General features: G+C 41.2%; 1 protein-coding gene and 1 pseudogene across 1 annotated transcript in view; both read left to right on the top strand.

Moving 5' to 3' along the window:
- Positions 1 to 12,367: 12,367 nt before the first annotated feature.
- Positions 12,368 to 21,416, top strand: part of FDX1 (ferredoxin 1) — a 45,375-nt gene continuing 36,326 nt past the window's right edge. The window contains exon 1 of the mRNA XM_036744241.1: positions 12,368 to 12,760. Coding sequence (XP_036600136.1) covers positions 12,564 to 12,760 — 197 coding nt within the window. The 5' untranslated portion in view covers positions 12,368 to 12,563. The remainder of the gene's footprint in view (positions 12,761 to 21,416) is intronic.
- Positions 18,741 to 20,160, top strand: LOC118837386 (annotated as a pseudogene).

Below are 21,416 nucleotides of genomic sequence, written 5' to 3'. Positions count from 1 at the left end.
CTTCCTAGTTCAAAGCTTGTTCTCCTTGGCAGAGAAAAAAGAAGCAAGATAAAAAAAATTTTGTTTGCCTTCATTCTGTCATCCATTATCATGGTTTGACTGTGCCAAGTAAGAGGTCATGTTCCTTCTTTGATCTTCATCGCTGCTAACATGGTTTTAAAAGCCTTGGTTTTGTTCTTAGTATTCATCACCAGCTCCAATTCATTCTAAGATTTAGCAGTTCGGAAACTAATCAAAAAAGCCTGGGCAACTCTTGTATCTTCAGCATCTTTCTTTTTAAATGCTATCAGTAGCTTTTGTTTTTATATTATTTTCATTTCCTAACATATTGCTTCTCCTTCTCTACCCAGAGAGTCAATCAATTCTTATAACAAAGTGCAATGTACAAACTCCATGAGCTTGCTAAGATGGTGTCATCCTTTTAGAGGATATCAAAGAACAGTTGTTTCTAGGAGAATTGTGAGGACTGGAACATTTGTAGACATTCTGTTACTGGTTCTGACTGGCCTACCACAAGGTCCTAAGTCATCTCTGATCATGTCTCTCTTTGCTGCATTCTCCTCTGAGGGATTGAGGACTCTCCTTCACATATGGGTTTCAGTGAGAAAATCATGCTGTAAAAGGCAGAGTTGCGGGGCCTTCTCTCCTGAGGCCATAAGGTGCCTAAGAATTGGGCCTGGATCCTTGTTCTTTTTGTTTGTTCTTTCCCATTCTAGGTGAAGAAAGTGGAATCTCCAAAGTCAAGGAATCCAGGTCAGGTGTTGAAGCCAGCCCAGCATAGATGCTCTGAAGAGCATGAGTCCAGGAGTACCCTTCCGAGAACTGGAATCAATGGAGGCTTTAAACATGAACTTGGTGGGACCAGTGCTATGTAGGGACTGGGCTAAATTGTGAGTCTAATCACCTCTTCCCCTTTTTACCTCGTCCCAGACCAAGGTTTTAAAGGTGGAGTAATACCCCTAAAGTGTTGGGGGAAAATGTTTATGTATTTATTCCTGCTATATCTATCTATGAAACATTCTTTTGTAACATCTAATCAATGTTGGGCAATTGAATAGAAGTGGGATGCTAGTCACTAGCCCCCTAAAAATTGGGAAAAACCCAGCCAGTAGGGCCCTGAGACAATGGCAGTAGAGGAAAAAGCCACCATATACCCCTCAGAGCACATTGGAACCCAGAGAAACAAAGTAGCAGCGTGACCCTAAGAGAGTTAGGTCATAGTATAACATGCTACAAAAGAAAAATAAAGGAAGCTTAAAAAGCTATTCAGCAAAACCAATCAATAAAATAGTTCTTTATTACATGTTTGTGTTAGTTCCCTACCTATCTTGAATATCAGACCCTTTCTCTGAGATATTTGATAAAAAGATTTTTGGACATTCTGTTCCTAGTTGTATTGATTTTAATCATTCATAAGCTTTTTATTTTCACATATTTGAAATTATCTCTTTTATTTGTTGCTATCATCTCTATCACTTGTTTGGTAAAAGATTACCCCCTAGCCATAGCTGTGAAAGGTATCTGATCTGATTTTCTTCTCATTTTTAGTGGTGTGAATTTTATTACTTAGGTTATTTATCCCAAGTTAGCTATCTTCTATAAATGTCTTTATAAAAAGAAATCTCATTTAGTAAATGAATTATCTGTGCACTCACATTAGTCTCATAAGATAGCTCCCTTTTTTCTTCCACATTAGTATGATGAGAATCTTTCATTTTCCTTTTATTCAGTTTTACCATGCCATTCCTCCTAGGATATTTGGTTAACTGATGTCTATTTTCTGTTAATATTAATCTCATCTGCTGCTGTTGTTTGTCCTTCATTTTTGAAGAGGACCAATGACATTACAGATTGTGGATATCTTGACTGGTCCTTGAATTGATTTAAGTAAGTCAGAGTTGCATAAAGTAATCAGCTTCACTCTCCCTGAGTTACAAAATTCCAGAAGCAAGACAAAAGTCAAGATGACCAGTCATGGCCCAGGATGCAGTGGATAACCTTGATGTCTTTGGGGCCTGACCAAACTCTAACCACTCCACAGCACCTGCTTCAGCCACCTTCAAGGCTATTGGAACAAACTGTTCTCATTTGCCTATTCTGCTGGGGAAAATCTTCATCTGCTTGAGGCAGATGCCCTCCTAACTCACCCACAGGTTTGAGGCCTGTCAGTGCCCTTAGAGTTCTAAGTAACAAAGAAGGCCAACTCTTCTTTCCTTCCCCATCCAATATAAAGACCTGAATGAATTTTTCAACATACTCTTACCACAATCACTTGTTTCTCTTTCCATTGTTTCTCTCCTAAATGCTTTCCATAATACTTTCTACATCTAGCTCCTCATGTAAGTATACCATTTTTAATATACAATGCTACTCTATTTCCCGTTTTATTTCACCTATACCTTTTTGAATAATATTTCATATCCATTAAACATCACAGCAAGTCCTAGTGATGCTTATGTTCTTGCTTCAAATAGGCCTCACTCCTGGACTGTTGCAATAGCCTTTGGAAAAATTTCAACATCTCAAATCTCTCTGAGTTACAATCAATCCTCCACTCAACTGCCAAAGTGACCAAATCTAACCATGTCACACCACTATAAAATAAAAAACAAACTCCAGTGGCTCCCTATTGCTTCACAGATCAAATTTGAAGTGCTCCATTTGGCATGTAAAGTCCTTCATAGACTAGCCTCTTCTTGCCTTTCCAGTCTTCTAATGATTTATTCCCCTCCACTGATTCTATGATCCAGCTACATTGTTCTACTTGAATTTTCCCCATAGGGTGGTATATCTCCTTTCTCTGTACCCCTTCACTGGCTGTCCCTCCATGCCTAGAATGCTCTCCTTTCTTACATTCACCTTTTGGCCTCTCAACCTCTTACAAGACTGTTTAAACCCCACATTTTGCAAGAGGCCTTTCTTGGCACCTTACCCCCTTGCCTTCCCCTCCTCTGAAATTAACTTCCATTTACACACACACACACACAATATGTGTATATAACATTATATGTAATAATTATAATGTGTAATATTTGCACACTGTCTCCCCCATCAGAATGTGAGTTCCTTGAAGGCAAGACCATGTTTTTCTCTTTTTTGTATCCCTAGGTCTTAGCGTAGTGTTTAGTCCACAGTAAATGCTTAGTAAATGCTACTGAGTAACTCATTCATCATAGATTTCTGATTATGGGGGTGCCAAGAGTAATAGACCTGTTCCAAAGTGGACTTCACTCCATCCTAGATACCAAGACTTGAGGCACCAAAGGTACTATCAATAAATAAGCATCTGTAAGTATCTACCACGTGTCAGATAGACTCTCTAAGACTACAAATTGCAGGGCAAATGTTGATTTAAACTGGCATAAGGCATTTACTCAAAAGAAGAGTTCTCAATACTATTGAAACTGAAGATCTGATTCTTTCTCCTCACTCCCAACCCCATCCTCCCAAATTGCCCAGCAATGTGGTAGATGGTGGATATACAAAGAGAAAAATAAAATAATCCCAGCCAAAAGGAGCTTACAAGTGCATATAAGTATCAGGAGAGAAGACATATATATCTATGAGTATATATGAAACATAAAGATACGTATAGTAACGTGTATTACTTTGCATGACCACTTATCAGGGTAGAGGCAACCTGGCGTAGTGAATAAAAATGTGGCCTCAGAGTCAGGAAGAAGGGGGTTCAAGTCCCATGTGACACATAATGGCTGTGTAACACTGAGTACGTCATGTAACCTCTGAGTGCTCAAGACAACTCTCTAAAACCATAATCAGTCATCAATAAATAAAAAAAAGTATTTATTAAATACCTGCTCCATACTAGGCAATGTAAGGTGCTGAAGATAGAAATCCAAATGAATGAAACAATTCTTGCTTACAAGGATCCTACGTTCAAGTAGGAGAGACAAAAAGTATCTAATGTATGCAGGTATTTGCAGAATAAATATAAAGGGTATAAATAAACAATAATTGAATCCAAGGTAGTTCGAGAGGGATCACAGTAGCAGCTGGGAGGCTCAGAAAAGGCTTCACCTAAAAGGTGGTACTTGAGCCATGTCTTAAAGGAAGAGAGGAATTCTATGAGGTGGAAGTGAAGAGGAAATGCATTCCAGGCATGGGGGCCAGCTGGTATAAAGGTATGGAGAGTGAAGAGGAACAGAAAGAATGCTGGTTTGGCTGGATCTGAAAGTGTGGGGAGGTAAAATTGTGTGATGAATCTGGAAAGATAAGTTGGGGCCAGGTTGTGAAAGGATTTAAAAGCTACACAGATTAGTTTATATTTTATACTAGTGGCAATAAGGGAGCACTTGAATTAATTGAATAGGGGAGTGACATAGTGAGATGTGTACTTAACAAAATTGCTTTGATAGCAGCATGGAGGATGGATAGGGAGGGAAGAGACTTGAGAAAGGGAAATCAACTAAGGAGCCATTGTGATATGTTCTGTGAGAGGCGATGAAGGTCTGAATGAGGGTAGAACCAATATGATTAAGAACAGGGGTTAGATGAAAGAGATGTGAAAGTAAAAACTGGAAGATCTGGCAACTGATTGCATATGTAGAGTGAAGGAGGGTGAGGCATTGAGGATAACACCAAAGTTTCAAACTTAGAAGACTGAAAAATTGGTGGCAGCTTTGACAGAAATAGGGAAAATTGGAAGAGAGAAAAGAAGGAATGAAAGAAATGAGGGAGGGAAGGAAATAAGCATTAATTAAGCACCTTCTATGTGCCAGGCACCATGCTAAGCACTTTGGAAATATTATCTCATTTGATCTTCACAACAACTTTGTTGGGTAGAAGCTATTATTATCCCTATTTTATAGTTGAAGAAACTGAGGCAAACAGAAGTTGAGTAGCTTACCCAGGGTCACAGAGCTAATAATTCTATGAAGCTGGATCTCTAGGCCCAATACTCTATCCACTGCACCACCTAGCTACAGGAAGGGGGGGAAATTTGTGGGGTTTTTTTTGGAAAATGTGGCATCTGAGAAATCTTTTAGACATCTAGTTGGAAATGTCCATTCAACAGGCAATTGGTAATTTAGGATTAAATCTCAGGAGAAAAACTGGGGCTGAGAGAGAGAGAGAGATAGAGAGAGAGAGAGAGAGAGTATACCATTAAGGCAGAATTCATGATTTCAAAGAAAATCATGAATATGCCTGAATGGTTCAGAATCGCAAGATATAAGGAATTCTCTAAGTAGAAGGCAAAGGAGTTAAAGCTTTTATTCAAGCTCCAAAATAGCAGACCCAGAGACCAGTGTCCCCAGTTCGATATCCTGGCAAGAACCTTCCAAAACCAATATGCCCATCTCACAATAGTGACCAGGAGGTTACAGAAAAATATTATGGCAGCAAGCCAAGCCATATTGGTGCTTTCCCCCAGTGCTAGGGCCCTCCAGTAAGAAGATTACCTACTGGCCTCAAGTCCTTGCTCAGCACTCTCCTGTCTGCACGAGGGTCACTCCTGCTTTCAGTAGCACCTGCTACTGCTTCCTCCATTGCTGCCACCACCACTGCTTCTCCTTCTCCTGCTTCCACTACGTCTCAATTTCCAAGCTGTGTTCTCTCCTTTTATATAGTCACCAGACATCATTCCATCAAATAGAACATCATCTGAGTGACCAGAACTCAGGTGTCTACCATTGGCTCTGATCTTAGCCACTCCCCCGGGACCCTGAGAGCCCCCCTGAAGCCTATTCAAATGGGCGGGAAAGATCTTCTCATTTACTGATTGCCTTTATGAGAGATAAGGTAAAGAAGATGCCATAAAGCTGATAGGGTCAGAGAGAGTGTGTAGAGAAAAGAGTAAGTGAATGAGAACCAAACCTCGGGGAGCGACAACATTGGCAGGATCTGATATGGATGATGAGCAAAGAAAGGGGACTGAGAGGGTGTTTAATTTTACAGGTAGGAAAAGAAAAAGGAGAGTACCCTCATAAAAGCCCATAGAGACAATATCCAGAAGAGGTTGGTGAACAGTGTCAAATGCAAATGACTTTAAATAGTGTTAAGGAGAATGGGGGACTTTGGGAGCTCCCATTGCATTCCCTCAATTTTTTCAGTAAAGATGCAAGATCCTTGGCTGAAAAAATGTGGGGAGCAGTAGGTATGGGAAGTGTGAAGAAAGAAGAAGTTTAGAAAACCTTTTGTGGAAAGTGAAATAAAGAATTAATTAGGAATGAATAAAAAAAATTGCTTTGTCATAATGAAGGCCCAATTGAGGCTAGAAAGCATGGATTCATAGCCATACTCAGGCAGTAGAGTTGTTTGAGTTGCACTAATATATAACATGCGTAAGACTGCAGGAAGTGGACTGTGGGAGAAATCCAGGGCTAAAGTTTGGCAAAGAATGGTCACTGATAGGATGAAGAGGAAAGGGACTTGATAGTGGAGAGCTGTGTCATGTTGAATTGGGTCAAGACTCAAAAGGGAGGGAAGTCAGAGCAAGAGTAATAACCAGAAAAAGCAGAGAAAGAACTAAGGTTTGGAGGGATTAGAGGTACGGATGAGGGTGAAAAAAAGGCTGAGGAGGGATGAGGCACAGGGAGAGACAGAATGCCAGCAGGAAATGACTGGAAGTTGCTCATTTGCTTCACTTAAGGAAGTTCCCCACTAGGAGCTTCCTACACCGACAAAATCCCAGGTCTAGCCAGAAATAAAAATATATGTTGAGTTTGTTATAGTTTAGATTTCTTCTGCTATGGATTGCAGGAGATGGCCATGAAATCACATCCAACACTTGTAACAACAATGATACTAGCTGCTGCTGTGGGGGTGTAAAACCAATAACACCAGCACACAGGAGGGCTACTAGCACAGGTTCTTTGGTATGCTTTTCTAAGGAAAGCAACTTAAGAGATTAACAATCTTACTTTAATTAAACATACATATATCATTTACTTAGTTCAGGGGGGAGAGCCAGCACCTTGAACTTCAGAGAAAACATAAACATAAATTATATAAACAGAACAAATAAACACCAATCAACAGACAGGCTTCTGTCTGACCATAGCAAACATACATAGTTACCAGAGAGAGAGAAGCACCAACATCTGGGTTTTCAAACCTGGGGGGCTTCTTAACAGCTACCGAGAGTCTCATATGGCCAAATCACATAAACGCTCTTCCAATGAGTGAGCTCCCCCAAAGCAAAATGCTAACCTCAGTATATATACACTTCTTCAGGGTCAGAGGGTGCCACAACCATGTGGCTTAAACCCCATGTGACGTAGGCTTTCTTATGACTTAAAGAGGTCATCAAAGACTCTCGATTCAATCAGAGATTCTTGAATGAAACAAAGACAAGACTCAAAGGCACTTGATTGCCTTAGTGCTGAGAAGCACTCCAAAACAAAAAACAGCAAAAAGTCCCACCCTGCTTGTCATTACAACACTCAAATTTTGTGATTCTGTAAAATATAAGGTAATTCGCAGTAGGGTGGGGGAGTGAGATGTTAAAATCACTAGCAGCTAAGAATATCAGGAAAGGCCTCATTTACAAAGCGGTACTTGAGTTGAACCTTGAAGGAAACAGGATTCTAAGAAGAGATTAGGAAGGAATACATTTTAGGAAGGAATACATTATAGGAATGTTCAATGACACTGACATGGACCATGGAGTATCATATGTGAAAAACAGTAACAACAAAAAAAAGCTAGTCTGGCTCGATCACAGTGATCATGAATGAATGAATGAAGTATATGTAGCACAATATCTGGGTAGTTCCCTGTAATATCAATTAAGTTGGGGCTTTCTTACTGTTTTAAAATGATTGTCTTTGAGTCTTACTAGGTGCTAAGCCCCCAGACCAAACCCTTATTAGGTGCTAAACCTATGTGGGTGTGTATTGGTAACTAAGGTGGGGCTAACTAAGGGAGGCCTGATTAGATCTTTGCTCCTAAGTTTGCCCCAAACCCCTAATTACTAGGTGCTAAGCTGATGTGGGTGTGAAGCTCCCAGGGTCCTAAGGGGAGGTGCTAACTCCAGAGCCAATCATAGGAGCCTAAGTTCTGGTTGCTCAGATGGTGTTTGATAACGTCTGAAAATGTATAAATAAAGGGAAGACAGAGCCATTTGCTCAGGGCTCTCACTCTTGGTGGTGCACTGATGTGGAGACTCTGGGCAGCTGTAGTTAAGAGCCCTCCAGCTTGCTGGGACATCCGGACTTGGTTTTTTTGGTAACTATGAATTGTATTTGGTCTGTTCGTAATTTGTTTGTATTTGCTCTGAAGTTCAGGGTGCTGGCTTTTCCCCCTGAACTAAGTGAGTGATATTTGTATGCTGGATTAAAATAAGCTTGTTAACCCCTTAATGTTGCTTTCCTTAGTAAAGCCGATCAAAAGAACCTATGCTGGCACCATTCTTGTTGTTGTGCTTGTGTTGGTTTTTCACTCCCACAACAGCTGCTAGCCAGATTGTTGAAACATTCCCTCCCAACTTATATTTGCAGGTTGGGTTCCTAGGAGTTGACAACCCCAGTTTTAAGGTACTTTGGGGGTCTACACTTCTAAACTACAGCTCAAGAGTCAACACTGATGCACTTAACTCTAAAGGCTAGTTAACACAGTGATCTCAAAGCAAAGTCTTTACTGAGGTGGTATCATTAGAATAATATATCAAAGAATTCCCTTTCTCATACTTTCTCACAAGCTCAAACAGCATCAGTGGGAAGAATGGACCCTTACATATAGTACACCAATAGAAAGATGTACACAGAAGGAACTCACGTGGCCCATGGAACTGGCACCTCTAGAAGTGCAGAGCCCTGATGTGCTTTCTCCTCATGCTTTCTTCATGTTGTTCCCCTTCTCTGTAGTTTGAATACTGATGGCTAGGTTTAACTTTCTTTTGACGCACGAAACTCTTCCTGTCTTGTGCCTGTTTCCTGTTGGATGCAGTGTTGTCTTTTGGGCAAGTATCTCTGCTGCAAGAATTCAGGGATGATGAAAAAATTTTCCCCTGTCCTCTCCTGCCATTGCCATCTAATGAAGGGTAAAGTCAAAGGGCAAGTCCTTCTTAAGAACTGAGTTCTTCCTCCATATCTGGCTTGATCTTCTGCTGTCAGAAGTCACACTCCTAGTAACTGTTACCTACCTCAGTTTACTCCCTAGAGAATATGTCCTGCTTTTTCAAGGTTCATCAGGGGTGTAGTAGATTCTTTGGCCATTCAATGGCTGGTTCCATCAAGTGTGACTGAACAATTTCTTCACATTCTCATCTCTATGTTGATGATTCCTACATCCATCCATCCATGCATCTATCTATCTATCCATCTACCTATCTATCCATCTACTCAGTCACAGTCTCCTGAACTTCAGTCCCACAACACTAACTTTGTACTGGACATTTGGATGTCTTGTAGACATCTCAAATTTAAGAGAACTTATATTTTCACCAAAATCTATTCCTCTTTTCAGCTTTATAATGGTTTTTGATAGAATCTTCATTCTTCCAGTTACTGAGGTTTGCAACCTCAGTCTTATACTTGATTCCTGACTTTACTTGCCCTACATAGCCATTCAATTGCCAAATCTTGTCATTTCTTTCTCTACAACATCTCTCAGATGTCTCCCCTTCCCTCTCACTTACACAAACACCACCGGGGTTCAGGTTCTCATCATTTCTTTCATGGATTATTGCAACAGTTTCTCAACTGGTCCCTCTGCCTTGGATCTTTTCTCACTCTAATCCAAACTTCACAAAGTCACCAAATCTATCTTCCAAAAATGTAGGTCTGACCATGTATCTCCTCTTCTCCCCCTCCTCAGGGGTGTTCTGGTCAATGTTTAACAACTGTTTATACAGGAAAAAAAATGTACACAAAACACACTTTTAAATTTAATCATTATTATTTTCTCTACCACTTTCTTAAGTCTAGACAATCAATGGAACAATAAATCAAACACTGATTGATAATGTTTGTTGATTGCCAGGGTATAAATGCTGCACCTAAACACTTAACAATGGGCTCTTGGAAGCCAGTTTGTGCTGGCTTCAGTTTGTGTGTGCCTTTCACATTCAATAAACTCCAGTGAAACTCTATTACTTCTCAGGTTATATATAAGCTCTATTTGATCCATAAGCAGGGGAACTATTCATTCATTGGTTATGCAATCCCCAGAAGTGAATGTGGTTGTAGTAGTTGAGGGAGGAGAGTAAGTTTGTTGCTGTTGTTTTTCAGTCATGTCCAACTCTTTGTTGAACTCATTTGGGATTTTCTTGGCAAAGATACTAGAGTGGTTTGCCATTTCCTTCTCTCTGAGGCAAACAGGGTTAAGTGACTTGCCCAGGGTCACACAGCTTATGTCTGAGGTCACATTTGAACTCAGGTCTTCCTTATGACTCACTGCCTAGGGAGTAAGTTTAGCATCAGGTAAACATTAAGTTTGATTGTACTCCGCTCAGAATGAGGTGAGAGAAGAGAGTATACTCCCAGTTTGGGAGGTTTTTCTACTTTAGGTTTTGCTCTGTCTTCTCAGTAAATATCTTTTTGTAAAAGACAATTGATGTTAAGTGGCTATAAGTGACATCAAGGAAATTTCATATGGGCAAAATAATATTGGGGTGATAATCATTGGCAATTGATATAAGGGAAAATACATTAGATTTGTGACAGTACTATAGAGAGACACTTCTCAAACTCTCAGTTATCCCTAGAACCTTCAGGGGACCTATAGTTAGTGTTTTCTGGGGACTGTTAGTCCCCATATGAGTTGGGATAGGAGCTTCAGAGTCTCTGGGCAGCATATACATATATATGTATGTAGGTATATGTGTATGTATATTTATGTATATATGTATATGTATGTGTGTGTAACCATATGAATTGCATAACCAATGAATATGAGCTTCTTGAGGTGGGGGGCTGTTTGGCTTTTTACTTGTATTTATTTTATTTGCTTTTTATTTGTATTAGCACAGTACCTAGCACTTAAGAATTGTCAAATAATTTTCAAATAATTGATTCCTTGGAAGATTAACCCAAGTAGCTGCATGAAGAATCGATTGAGCATGGGTATGGGAGAGAAAAACTGGTGATGAGGAGACCAGTAATGAATGCTATTAACAAGAAACCAAGTGAGAGGTAATAAGGATCTTAACTACTATGGCATAGTGGGAATAGTAAAACAGGGTCAGATGTGAGAGATACTGTTCAATTTAAAATCTGAGCTTCTCAGAGAGCTTTCCTTGCACACCCTGAATGAAACCTTGTTGAATGAGTCTTGACCTAGTAGATGTTTTTCCCCTTTCATCAGTAAAATAAGATACAATTTTGTATGGAATTTTTAGTGTTTCCTATCCTTCATACCATTTTATTTGCTTTGAGATTCTCTGGCCATGTGACCTATCTCTCACCAGAATTTCCTGTCTTCTTTCCTCAAGTATAAGGTACCAGCGGACTACTTCAGCATTCCAATTCTTCTCCAAGATTTGTTTTGTTTTGGCCTGGCAGGAGATGGGGTGGGAGGGTAAAAAAGGGAATTTCAGTGTGTGGAGATGATTTTTCCCCCCTTTAATCTTTTTCTAGTGCAATGAAAGGAATGATGAACTTGAAGTCCAAGTGCCAGAATACAAACTACAGCATTGCTGACTTTTTATTTGTTTGATCCTGGCCAAGTCATTTAAACTCCCTGGGCCTCAGTTTCCCTATCTGTACAATGTAAGGGATAGACTAGATGGTTTCTAAGATCCCTCATTGATCTGAAGTCAGTTTAACTCTGGGGTTCTGTTTATTCATCTCTATGATGGGGCTGGACTTGGTGGCCTTCAATGTTACTTCCAGCTCTAAATACTGTGAACTTTATGACGAATTTTTGAGGAAAATAAAAGAAAAAGGAAGCGGTGTCAGATAGGAAATTAATTATGGTTTCATATACAACTTCAGTGTCCTATTACAAATTTTTTAAAATAAAAAGTAAGCAAGTATAAAATGGAGATTTATAGTTTCCTATATAAGCCACTTTTGTGTTCCACAACAGAAATGCTCTTTTGCCTACGCGTGTTTAAGTTTAGAGTAAAATAAAATAACACCAACACTAAGGTCCCAAATTGCCTAAGAGAAAACGAGTTCTCTAAGGTTACCGGGCAGTATTGGAAAACGACCGATCCTCGGGTCTATCTGTCCATACGTTAAAGAATACGTAAAAAAACAAAGATAACCGTCCCCCGCTCCTCAGAAAAGAAAATTGAGTCACCCCCACGGGGCGGTGCTGGCCATGAGAGTAACCTTGACCCGCAAAAACACAGAAAGCCTGCTCAGGGACACTGACGCGACCACGCGGGGCCCTTTACGTCATCGTTGCCCAATACCCCAAGGGCAGGGGGCGGGTCTTGCGGACGCCTTACTCCAGGCACGCACGCACCTTCCGCAAGTGAGCGCGAACGGGCGGCGCCGGGCCGTGGCGGCAGCCGGTACGAAGCGTATCCGTGCTCGGGAATCGGCTGCGCGTAGGCGGCCCTGCGGCCTTGGGCTACTTGGCTGCCCGGGAAGGAGGCAGTGGGAGGCGGGGTTCGAGGTCGACCGCACTCGACCGTAGTACATTGTTTAGGCGGCATGGCGACTCTGGGCTCTGTCCGGCTTTTGCTGGCCGCGTCGGCGGCGGTCGGGGCCGCGTCCCGGCGCTGCCTCCTTCTGGCCGGAGCCCGAGCGGGAGCCGGGAGGCCGGCCAGGCCAGGGGTGCAGAAGCCGGGGAGCGCTGCCTGCCTGGGGGCGAGCCGGCGTTTCAGCTTGTCGGCCCCGAGCCAGCGCAGGTAAGCGCCCGCCGGCGCAGCCCGGGGAGGAAGGGGAGCTCCGGGAGCGGGGCCGGCCGGGCTCGGCTTCTGTGCGGCCCAAGAGCTTAGCGCCCAGGGCTGGTCCGGGGTGGCTTCGTGGGCCAGCCGGATCACCCCCGTCGCGCGGAGGGTGGGGGCGGGGAGGACGAGCGCCTGGGACTCTGCTGACCTTTGACCTTTGGCCGGCCCCGGGCTGTAACCTTTCACCTAAATCGTTGACTCCCTCTAACTAAGCGGGATCTCCTGAATCCCTGGGACATGTGACAGCCTCTCGGACACACACAGACCGCTGTCCTGCACTGCCCCCAAGCCAGGCTAATCACGTACCGTGGGGCTGCTCCGGGTCTGGCACGGTGTCAGGGCCCTTTTCTTTCCTAGTCCTTGTTCTCTCCACGCTCTGCAAACTGTTGTGGAGCCGAGAGCCGGAAGCACCTTAACAGTCATTTAGTTATTTCTTGAAGCTGAAGAAGTGAAGTGAGGCGTCCCCAGGGTCACATAGTAAGAAGTGGTAGAACCAGGACTAGAATTTAGCTTCTGTGACTCTGAATCCGCTTTTTCTCACTGCCCCTAACTAGCTACTTGGCAGTGATGTGGTGCAGTGGATGGAGTATTGGAAGTATAGTCAAGAGGACCTGAATTCAACTCCTCAGACACTTCCTAGCTGTGTCATCCTGGACATCACTTGAATCTCTCAGCCTCATTCCCTCCTTTGTAAAATGAGAGTCAATAAACATAACTTACTTCACAGGGACCTTGTAAGGATCAAATGAGAACATATGTAATGTGCTCTGCAAAATTCAAAGTACTATGTAAATGCTAACGCTCTCTCATATTCTGCTGAGATGTAGTCTGGATAGGGTAGAGGACAGTCAGACTATCACTTCCCTTGCTCTGTATGCCATATTCTTTTAAGATTTGTTCATCCCTTTGGTTTTTTTGTTTATTTGTTTCATTGTTTTGGTGTGTGTACTGGGCGGAGTTAGGTTTTGGGTTTTTTATTTTTAACCTGTCCTATTGCAGCTATTGATTTGCCCTGTGCTGGCAGCTCCCAGATTTCTTTTCAGATCTTTTCCCCACTCTCCTTCCCTAGCTGTCACAACTTTCTACATTTGTGCCTTGCTGCATGTAAAAGTTTCTAAGATGCTATAAAGAAGTAAAAAAACCAGTTTAAATGTTTAGGGGAGTTCAGTCTTTAAAACAACAATGCAGCGAATGATTTTGTCACATTTGTGAGAAATCATTTCTCTGAGGTAAAGCATATGTATATGAGGCTAGGTCAGTAGTAACGGCAAAAGTAGTGGCATATATTAATATATTAAGCATCGTTGATTCCTTCAGTTTCATCCACAGATTATCAATTCACAAATTAATGGATCTAGTCTATTTATGGAGTGGACTGAGGATGCAGGTTAAGTAACACTTGTAGATGCTCACTCATGCAACTAGTGTCAGAGGCAAGATTTAAACACAGCTATTCCTGTCTTTGAGTGCAGCACTCTATATCATCACACCATGTTGCCTCATGTTTACATAGCACTTGCTATATTAAACTGCAGTTTTCTCCCCAGCATCTCTATGAGTTAAGTGGCATAAGTGATATGGTCCTCATTTCGTAGATGATGACATCTAAGGCCCAGAAGAAGGTTGATTGGTGACTATAGTGTTAGTTCAAAGGAACTGGATAGTCTTGGGTAATGTTTTCATTAGGCTGTACCTGGCAAACTAACCAAAATACTCATTAACTAATCAAGGCAGGCTTTTCCTTGGATAGTGCTGGAGACACACAGCAGAATTCTTCCTTACTCTCCCTTGTTGTATACTCCCTGTAGACCATCAGTGTTCTAACAGAATTCCTTGAGATTTAGTTAGTTAGATCACTATGTATTTTCCATTAATAAGATGAAATTTTGAATTTATCCTAGTCTTCAAAACATAAAAACTTGGGTCTGAATAGATCAAAAGGCATCTAGTTCTACCTCCTCTCCATTGCAGAAATCTTTCATCTACTTCAACCTTCCAGTGATTTGGTACCCACTTTGTTTCACCTTACTCTCTTTCACACCAAATTAAACTATTAGCTGTCATCCTCTTCTTTCAAGGTTTATCCCAGGTGCCACCTTGTCTGTGAAACCTGCCCTGTGTCTTCTCCTTTGCCACCTCCAAATTTACTAATGATTTTCTCCCTCCTCAAATTAGTTTTATATTTTATCCTTTTAGCAGAAGATAATCCATAATCTTCTTAGTCTCAAGGACTTTTTCCTTTTTCTTTGTATTCCTAGTTAGATATTGAATTGGATTAACTTGAAAACATATTTCCTGACTATTGAATACCCCTGCAGATGGCTAATTTCATCGATTTTATGTTGGTACTTAGCCACACTTTCAGAGAATTGAATTCTCTGATCTTATTCCCACATTGTGGGGATGCACAGACTCTTTGGAATGCATAGATGGATCTTTATGCACTGGCTATATTCCTGTGGAACTGACACCCAAGGATGTAAGACAAATCTGCAACTAGCATTTCCCTAATTATTTGAAGCTGCCTAAGAAATTGATTAACAATAGCTGCAGTTTGCATCCTCACTTTCCCCTGGCAGCTTTATCAGTATGCATGCCATTTGATCTACAGAGTGGATGAGATAATGGGTAAGGTACAGCAAGTAATGATTTAAGGTGATGGATTGAATGGTTCATAAAAACTGAGTATTTTAGAGGATCCGATTTATTTCCCAGTGCATAGACTCTGATCTGAATTGGGAAGCAAAAGCTTACTGTTCTTAAATTTGTAAGATAAAATCACTTTGTTGTCTACATGCCTCCCATTTTTCTTCCCCCTTCATGGTCCCTCTGCATCTCATAATATTGGAAAGATTAGGTAAATAAAATTGAGGCTCCTACATACTCTTGCCTTTCTTGTCTTCTCTCATCCTTCAAACCATCATTTTCTAATCTCTAATAAAATATAATTATAATGGCCTTTGTCCAGTTTTTTCTTTCTTAAGGTTATAGTGCTCATTTTTATTTTCTATTTCTAGATGCCTGTTCCTTCCCCAACTTTTAAGACTCCTGTCTGTTCAAAAGAACACTTCCCCTGCTAAGTAGGAGTGTCTTTTTAGAATGTGAAGCATTGTAGTGTATGAACCATATCAGCTGGCATTTGTTTATTTAATGACCCCTGCTACTATATTGCAGTATAATTGTAACATATTATGCAATATCATTTTTTTTACTTCCTAGTTATGATGTAAGTATCAGGCAAACTTTGTTACCCTTTGGATTTTCTAAAAATCCAATTCATGAAGGATACATTGTGTACTTATTAAATATACAGATGACCCGAAGCTAGATGTCAATCAGCATCCTAAAAGATCTAGAGGCTAGATTGATCCTAAGAGCTTGGAATGATGGACTGAATCTAATAAGATGATATTTAATTGGGATATATACATATACATATACATATACATACATACATATATATATATATATATATATATAAAATTTCTGGAAGTTGCTTTGGGTCTTTAAAAGAGCTTTGCAATTTTCTAAAGATAATCTAGCCTCCCTCCTGTTGAATTTTGGGCTCAACTCATTGTCTATTTGAACCACAATATACATATTTTATGCACAAGCTGTCAGTTCAACAACAGCATGTCATAATCTGGGCGATAGACATTTTTCATCCAATTAACTATTCTATGTGGATATTTTAGTCCATATTCTTGTGAGAGTTAAATGGATCTCTTTCAGAAGTCAGCGCAATATATTCCAAGTCTGGATTCAGCTAGCACAGTATCTGGCAACAGGAATATCTAGAAAATCTTAGCATCTACTGGGAATCCCCCTTTAAATTGGAGTCTACTCTGCAACTCCTCCATCATAGAAGAAAGCTTATATGTCCACCTATTTGTGCCTTGCTTAATGTTTATAATCAGAGGGTTGTTGAACTATTATATCTTTCAAAAAACCTTCGATGATTTTGTTGTATGGTTAGACACCTTTTTGGACTAGCCTTTAAGTCAGAGATTCTTAATCTTTTCTGTGTCATGAACCCCTTTGGTATCTGGTGAAACCTGCGGAGTTCTTGTGAGGATAATGTTTTTAAGTGCATAAAATAAAATACATAGGATTACAAAGCAAACCACTCATATTGAAATAAAGATCAATTTTTTAATGGATCCCTTGGATTATGTCCATGGATTCTATGAATCTCTTTGGACCTTGTCTTACTATTTTACTCTACTTTATCAAATGCTTTTTCATAATCAACTAACAAAAAAGACATAGTGTGATCTTGTATTCTTTACATCTCTAGTCCATTTCGGAATGTGTGGTCCTTTATAAAATATTTTTTTGTGAAAGCTGGTACCTGGTCTTCAGTACCCTCCTCAAAGATACTTATCCCAGAAACATAGACCCATAATTTTAATGCCAGTATTTTACCAGTGTTGCTTAAAAGTTTTGCTTAGTCCAGAGGGCAGAACTAGGAAGCAGTGGGTAGAAGTGTCTGAAGGTCAAGTTTAAGTTTAAGTTAAAAACAGCTTTCTAATAATCACAGTTAATGAGAAGTGGAATGTGTTGCCTGAGGAAGGTAAGAATTCTTCAAGTGAAGTCTGGGAGACCACTTTGCCAGCAATGTTGCAAGGCAGTTCCTTTTCAGCTGTCAGCTGGATTATATGACCATTGGCAATTCTCAAGTTTCTATACTTCCATAAAAATATCTGTAAAATAGATTAGTTGCACTTATTAGATGAATAATTACATGACCAGTGACCCTGATGTTTCATATTACCTTTGAATATCTGTGTTGAGGGAATAGCGACTAGACCAGTTTGTTAACATTAGAGGTTATTGAGCTTCAGAGGTCTGAGGCTTTAAAGGCTTTGTTCATAGGTAAAAGTGATATCATCTAAGTAATAGTCTTTAAACTAGGTGCCTATTCTCTTGCCTCTTTACCATTTCTGTTTAGCAGGGGCTATATTGGGGACCATATTTGGCTGTTTTGGCAGTTGGCATGATGGCTTAGAGACATAGGAAATACTGACTCTTTTAGTTAAATTTAAGAAAAGTTTATTGAGTATCTGTTATGTGTAATTCACTGTACTAAACTCTGGATATACAAAGGTGAAATAATACACAGTCTCTGCCCTCAAGGAGCTTATATTCTACTAAGGGGGATAAGGCAAGTATATAAATAAATATAATACATATTCAAATTAAGTACATAGGACAGGTCCAAAGAGAGTGGTATGAGATTCAAGAAGGGAGTGATCACATAGCTCTTACCTCTTCTGTGTCTACTAGTTATTTTCCAGTCATGAGACTCATTCCACCAGATTTCCATGATATCTTTGAAGGTAGTTTTTGCCTTCTGATTTTAGTATCTCTAGTTTCTCTTCCTTGTCATCCATGCATTTGTGGGGATTATATGTAGACTTTGAAAATTATGGACTTTATTGCTGTTTCCTTTATCAGATTTTTTTTCCCTGGAGAATCTCAAGATTCCATGCAATACAGCTTGGTGATATATGTAAGCAGTCTTCTCTCTTTCCACCTCCCTACCCCTCCTACCTCTTTCCAGTTTAAAGCCCTATTTACAAGACTTCAGGCAGATCTTCTCTTACCATCCTTTTTAAGGTATATCTCATTCTGGTCAAGCGCCTGTCATTCCTATCTCAGGTATTTTATTCATTCAACAAGAATTTATCAGCACCTGCTGTGAGCCAGGCAGTGGGGCTAAAAAAAACAAAAGTAAAACTTTCTACTCATTTGGTGAACTGGCTTGTCAGTCAAGGGAATGAGCCTACACTCAGACAGAATGTGAAAATAGCCAATTCTCAGAGTATTTGCTGAAAGTTAAGCTTTCAGCAGCCTTCTTTAAAAAAAAAAAAAAGACAAGAAACAGAAGCCTCAGTTGACCTGGATGTGGACAGTGCCTATGGAGGGTAAGAGGAAGATGTATCTGCTGGTTCATGTGTTTAATTTGGAGGGAGCAACCCATGCAGATTGATGTCACCCCTCAAGAGGATTAGCAGAATAAACTAGACATCAACTATGTGATGAAAAATCCCACCCTGGACCTGGAACAGTATGCATCCAGTCACAGTGGGTGAATGTGCATTGAGCAGCTGCAGTTTATGGAAGATCACTGCCCACAGCTTAGCAACCCTAGTCCCTGAAGATGGCATACTCTTTTGTGCAGAAGACCTTCAATATGGATGTTTATGAGAAGATCTACTGGAAGCCCTCTGAGGCCACCAGAAAGCTATAAAATGCTCCTGATGCTGTTGGTGGGGGAGGGGTAGAGCCCCCACCTCTGGACACAGCCTGGGTGGAAGCCACTAGAAAAAAGGCACTGCTAAAACAGGAGAAGCTGGAGATAGGCTTGAGGAATTACAAAGAGAACTCCATCAGAGAAAGCATCAAAGAGGGGCATGATGACCTAGGTGACCATTATCTTGACCGCTGATCTCAGCAATCCCCTCAAGTGTTACTCCCGTATTTGGGATTATTGTACCAGAACCAAACATGTCATCAGTATGTGCTTCAATGTAATCAAGGTCAGTGTCTACTTGCAGAATTGGTCCCATGTCTTTGATCTGTATTAGCAAAACTGAGTCTATTCCTGAGATTGTTGAGCATAGAGAGGAAAGGGACAGCCAGGCCCAGGCCATTCTTACCAAGCTCAAGTTTGTAGTCAGCCTGGCTGAGTTGGCTGATCAAAAGTATAAGCAGATGGCCAAGTACTTTCTCTTAGCTTCTTTGATCACTGTGATTTCCCTCAGCTACTGTCTCCCAGTAATATGGCTGTATATGGTGGTGGGCTGGCTACCTTTGATTAAGAAGAGCTACAGCCCAGTGACATTTCTAGCAGCTCTTTCAGATTGTTCTTGGAGCTGGAACCGCAGGTTTGGGACGTCATCTTCAAATCCTGTGAATCCAAATATTCCTCATGCCTAAAGATGCTGGATGAGATGAAGGACAACTTGCTACTGGACATATATTTGGTCCCCCACATCAGGACCCTCTATATCTAGAATCAGTGCCGTGCCCTCATCCAGTATTTCAGTCCCTGCGTCCTTGTTGACATGCATAAGATGGCCATAGCCTGCATCACTACCATGGCTGCACCAGAGGATGAACTAACATAGCTTGAAGGGCTCATCAGTGCTTGAATTGACTCCCACAGCAAGATTCCACTTGCCCAGGGTGTGTCACTGCTCGTGGGCAGAGAATTCCAGTATCCTGCAAAAGCAGTGATTCTGCAGGCAACTGTGCTGCACAACCAGATCGATGTCACATCGCTTCCTCAAGAAGAAAGACAGGGTGAACTAACACTGGTCAACAGCAATCCACAGATGAGCAGAGACGTGTGATTGGAGTTTGATGCCCCCCTCCACCCACACACACACCTGGACCCCAGGACTCTGAGTGTCCACCCCCAACCCCATGCTCCCCAAGTCTCCTTGGTTCCAGAGGTCCAGCTTGCTTCCTTTTTTGTTAGTCTAGGAGGTTTCATCTTTCAATGCAGAGAATTCCTCCTCCTTCCCACTGGGCCCTGGGACTGTCAGACTGCTGTCTCAGTGCCCACCTTGCCAGTAGAGTTGTATCCCATAGATCTAGTAGTGGCAGATGTTATCAGGGGTCACCTGGAGTTTGCCCCTCCCCACACAATATTTTTCTTTTCTTTCCCTCTGCACAGCTGGGAACTAGAAGGCATCGTGCCGCTGGTTCCCCTAGCTGGCCCACTGGGGCACTGGGCTGCTGAATTCCCTGGCTACTCCCAGGGCTGACAGTTTCAGGTGTTTTCATGGCTACATAGATTCCTGGTGACCTTAACCTTGGTTGTCCGTCCCCCCCCCCCCCTTGCTAGGGGTGAGGGGAACAGGTAAGGTTGGACTACCTCTTCTGGTGCTGTTCTGGAGTGGGAAGAAAGGGGAAAGGCCTGGCTTGTGCTGGTATTTGTTCCCAATGAGTACAGTGACATGGGGGCAGTATCTTCTACACTGCCCTGCATTCCCACACTCGTTCTTGTTGGTACTTTTTTCCTGAGTTAGAAATGAGTTGTTGAATCTTTAGACATTAAGAAGTATAACAGAAAGGAAGGAAGGAAGAAGGGAAGAAAAGAAAGAAAGAAACCCTAAAACAAACTGCCTTTGACTTTTATGCAAAAATATGTTTGGAAGTACTCAAATTTCTTAAGTATACAGGGGCTTTTGTTTTATAAAGGCTTGGTCAGTGTATGACAGTGATGATGAAAATATATCCATTTAAGGGTAGGTAAGTGGGACTGAGCATATGAGTTGAAGAACTAACCAACTGGCTAATATGACACTGGTGGAGGAGGGAACTTAAACCTTCTTAAAAATATGTATAGACTTTTAAAATGTCAACAAGAATTTTTTTAAGTTAAGTTGGGGAGGATAGCCTGTTTGGAAAGCTTTTTTACCCTTCATTTTCTTTTTCTTTTTTTTTTAAATCTACAAATGTTCCCTCAGACTTTGTGTTAAAGACGAGCAAATCAGTTTTATTTTGTGAAAGCAAAGTTCAGAGGAAAAATAGGTAGGATCCCATGACTAAGTTGCAATAGGGGAAGTCAGTCCAGCTAGGCTGAGAGTTGCTCAAGAATGAT

This window comes from Trichosurus vulpecula, chromosome 2 (genome assembly GCF_011100635.1).
Source record: "Trichosurus vulpecula isolate mTriVul1 chromosome 2, mTriVul1.pri, whole genome shotgun sequence".
Classification (NCBI taxonomy): Eukaryota; Metazoa; Chordata; class Mammalia; order Diprotodontia; family Phalangeridae; genus Trichosurus; species Trichosurus vulpecula.
This window is presented reverse-complemented; position numbering and strand designations above follow the sequence as displayed.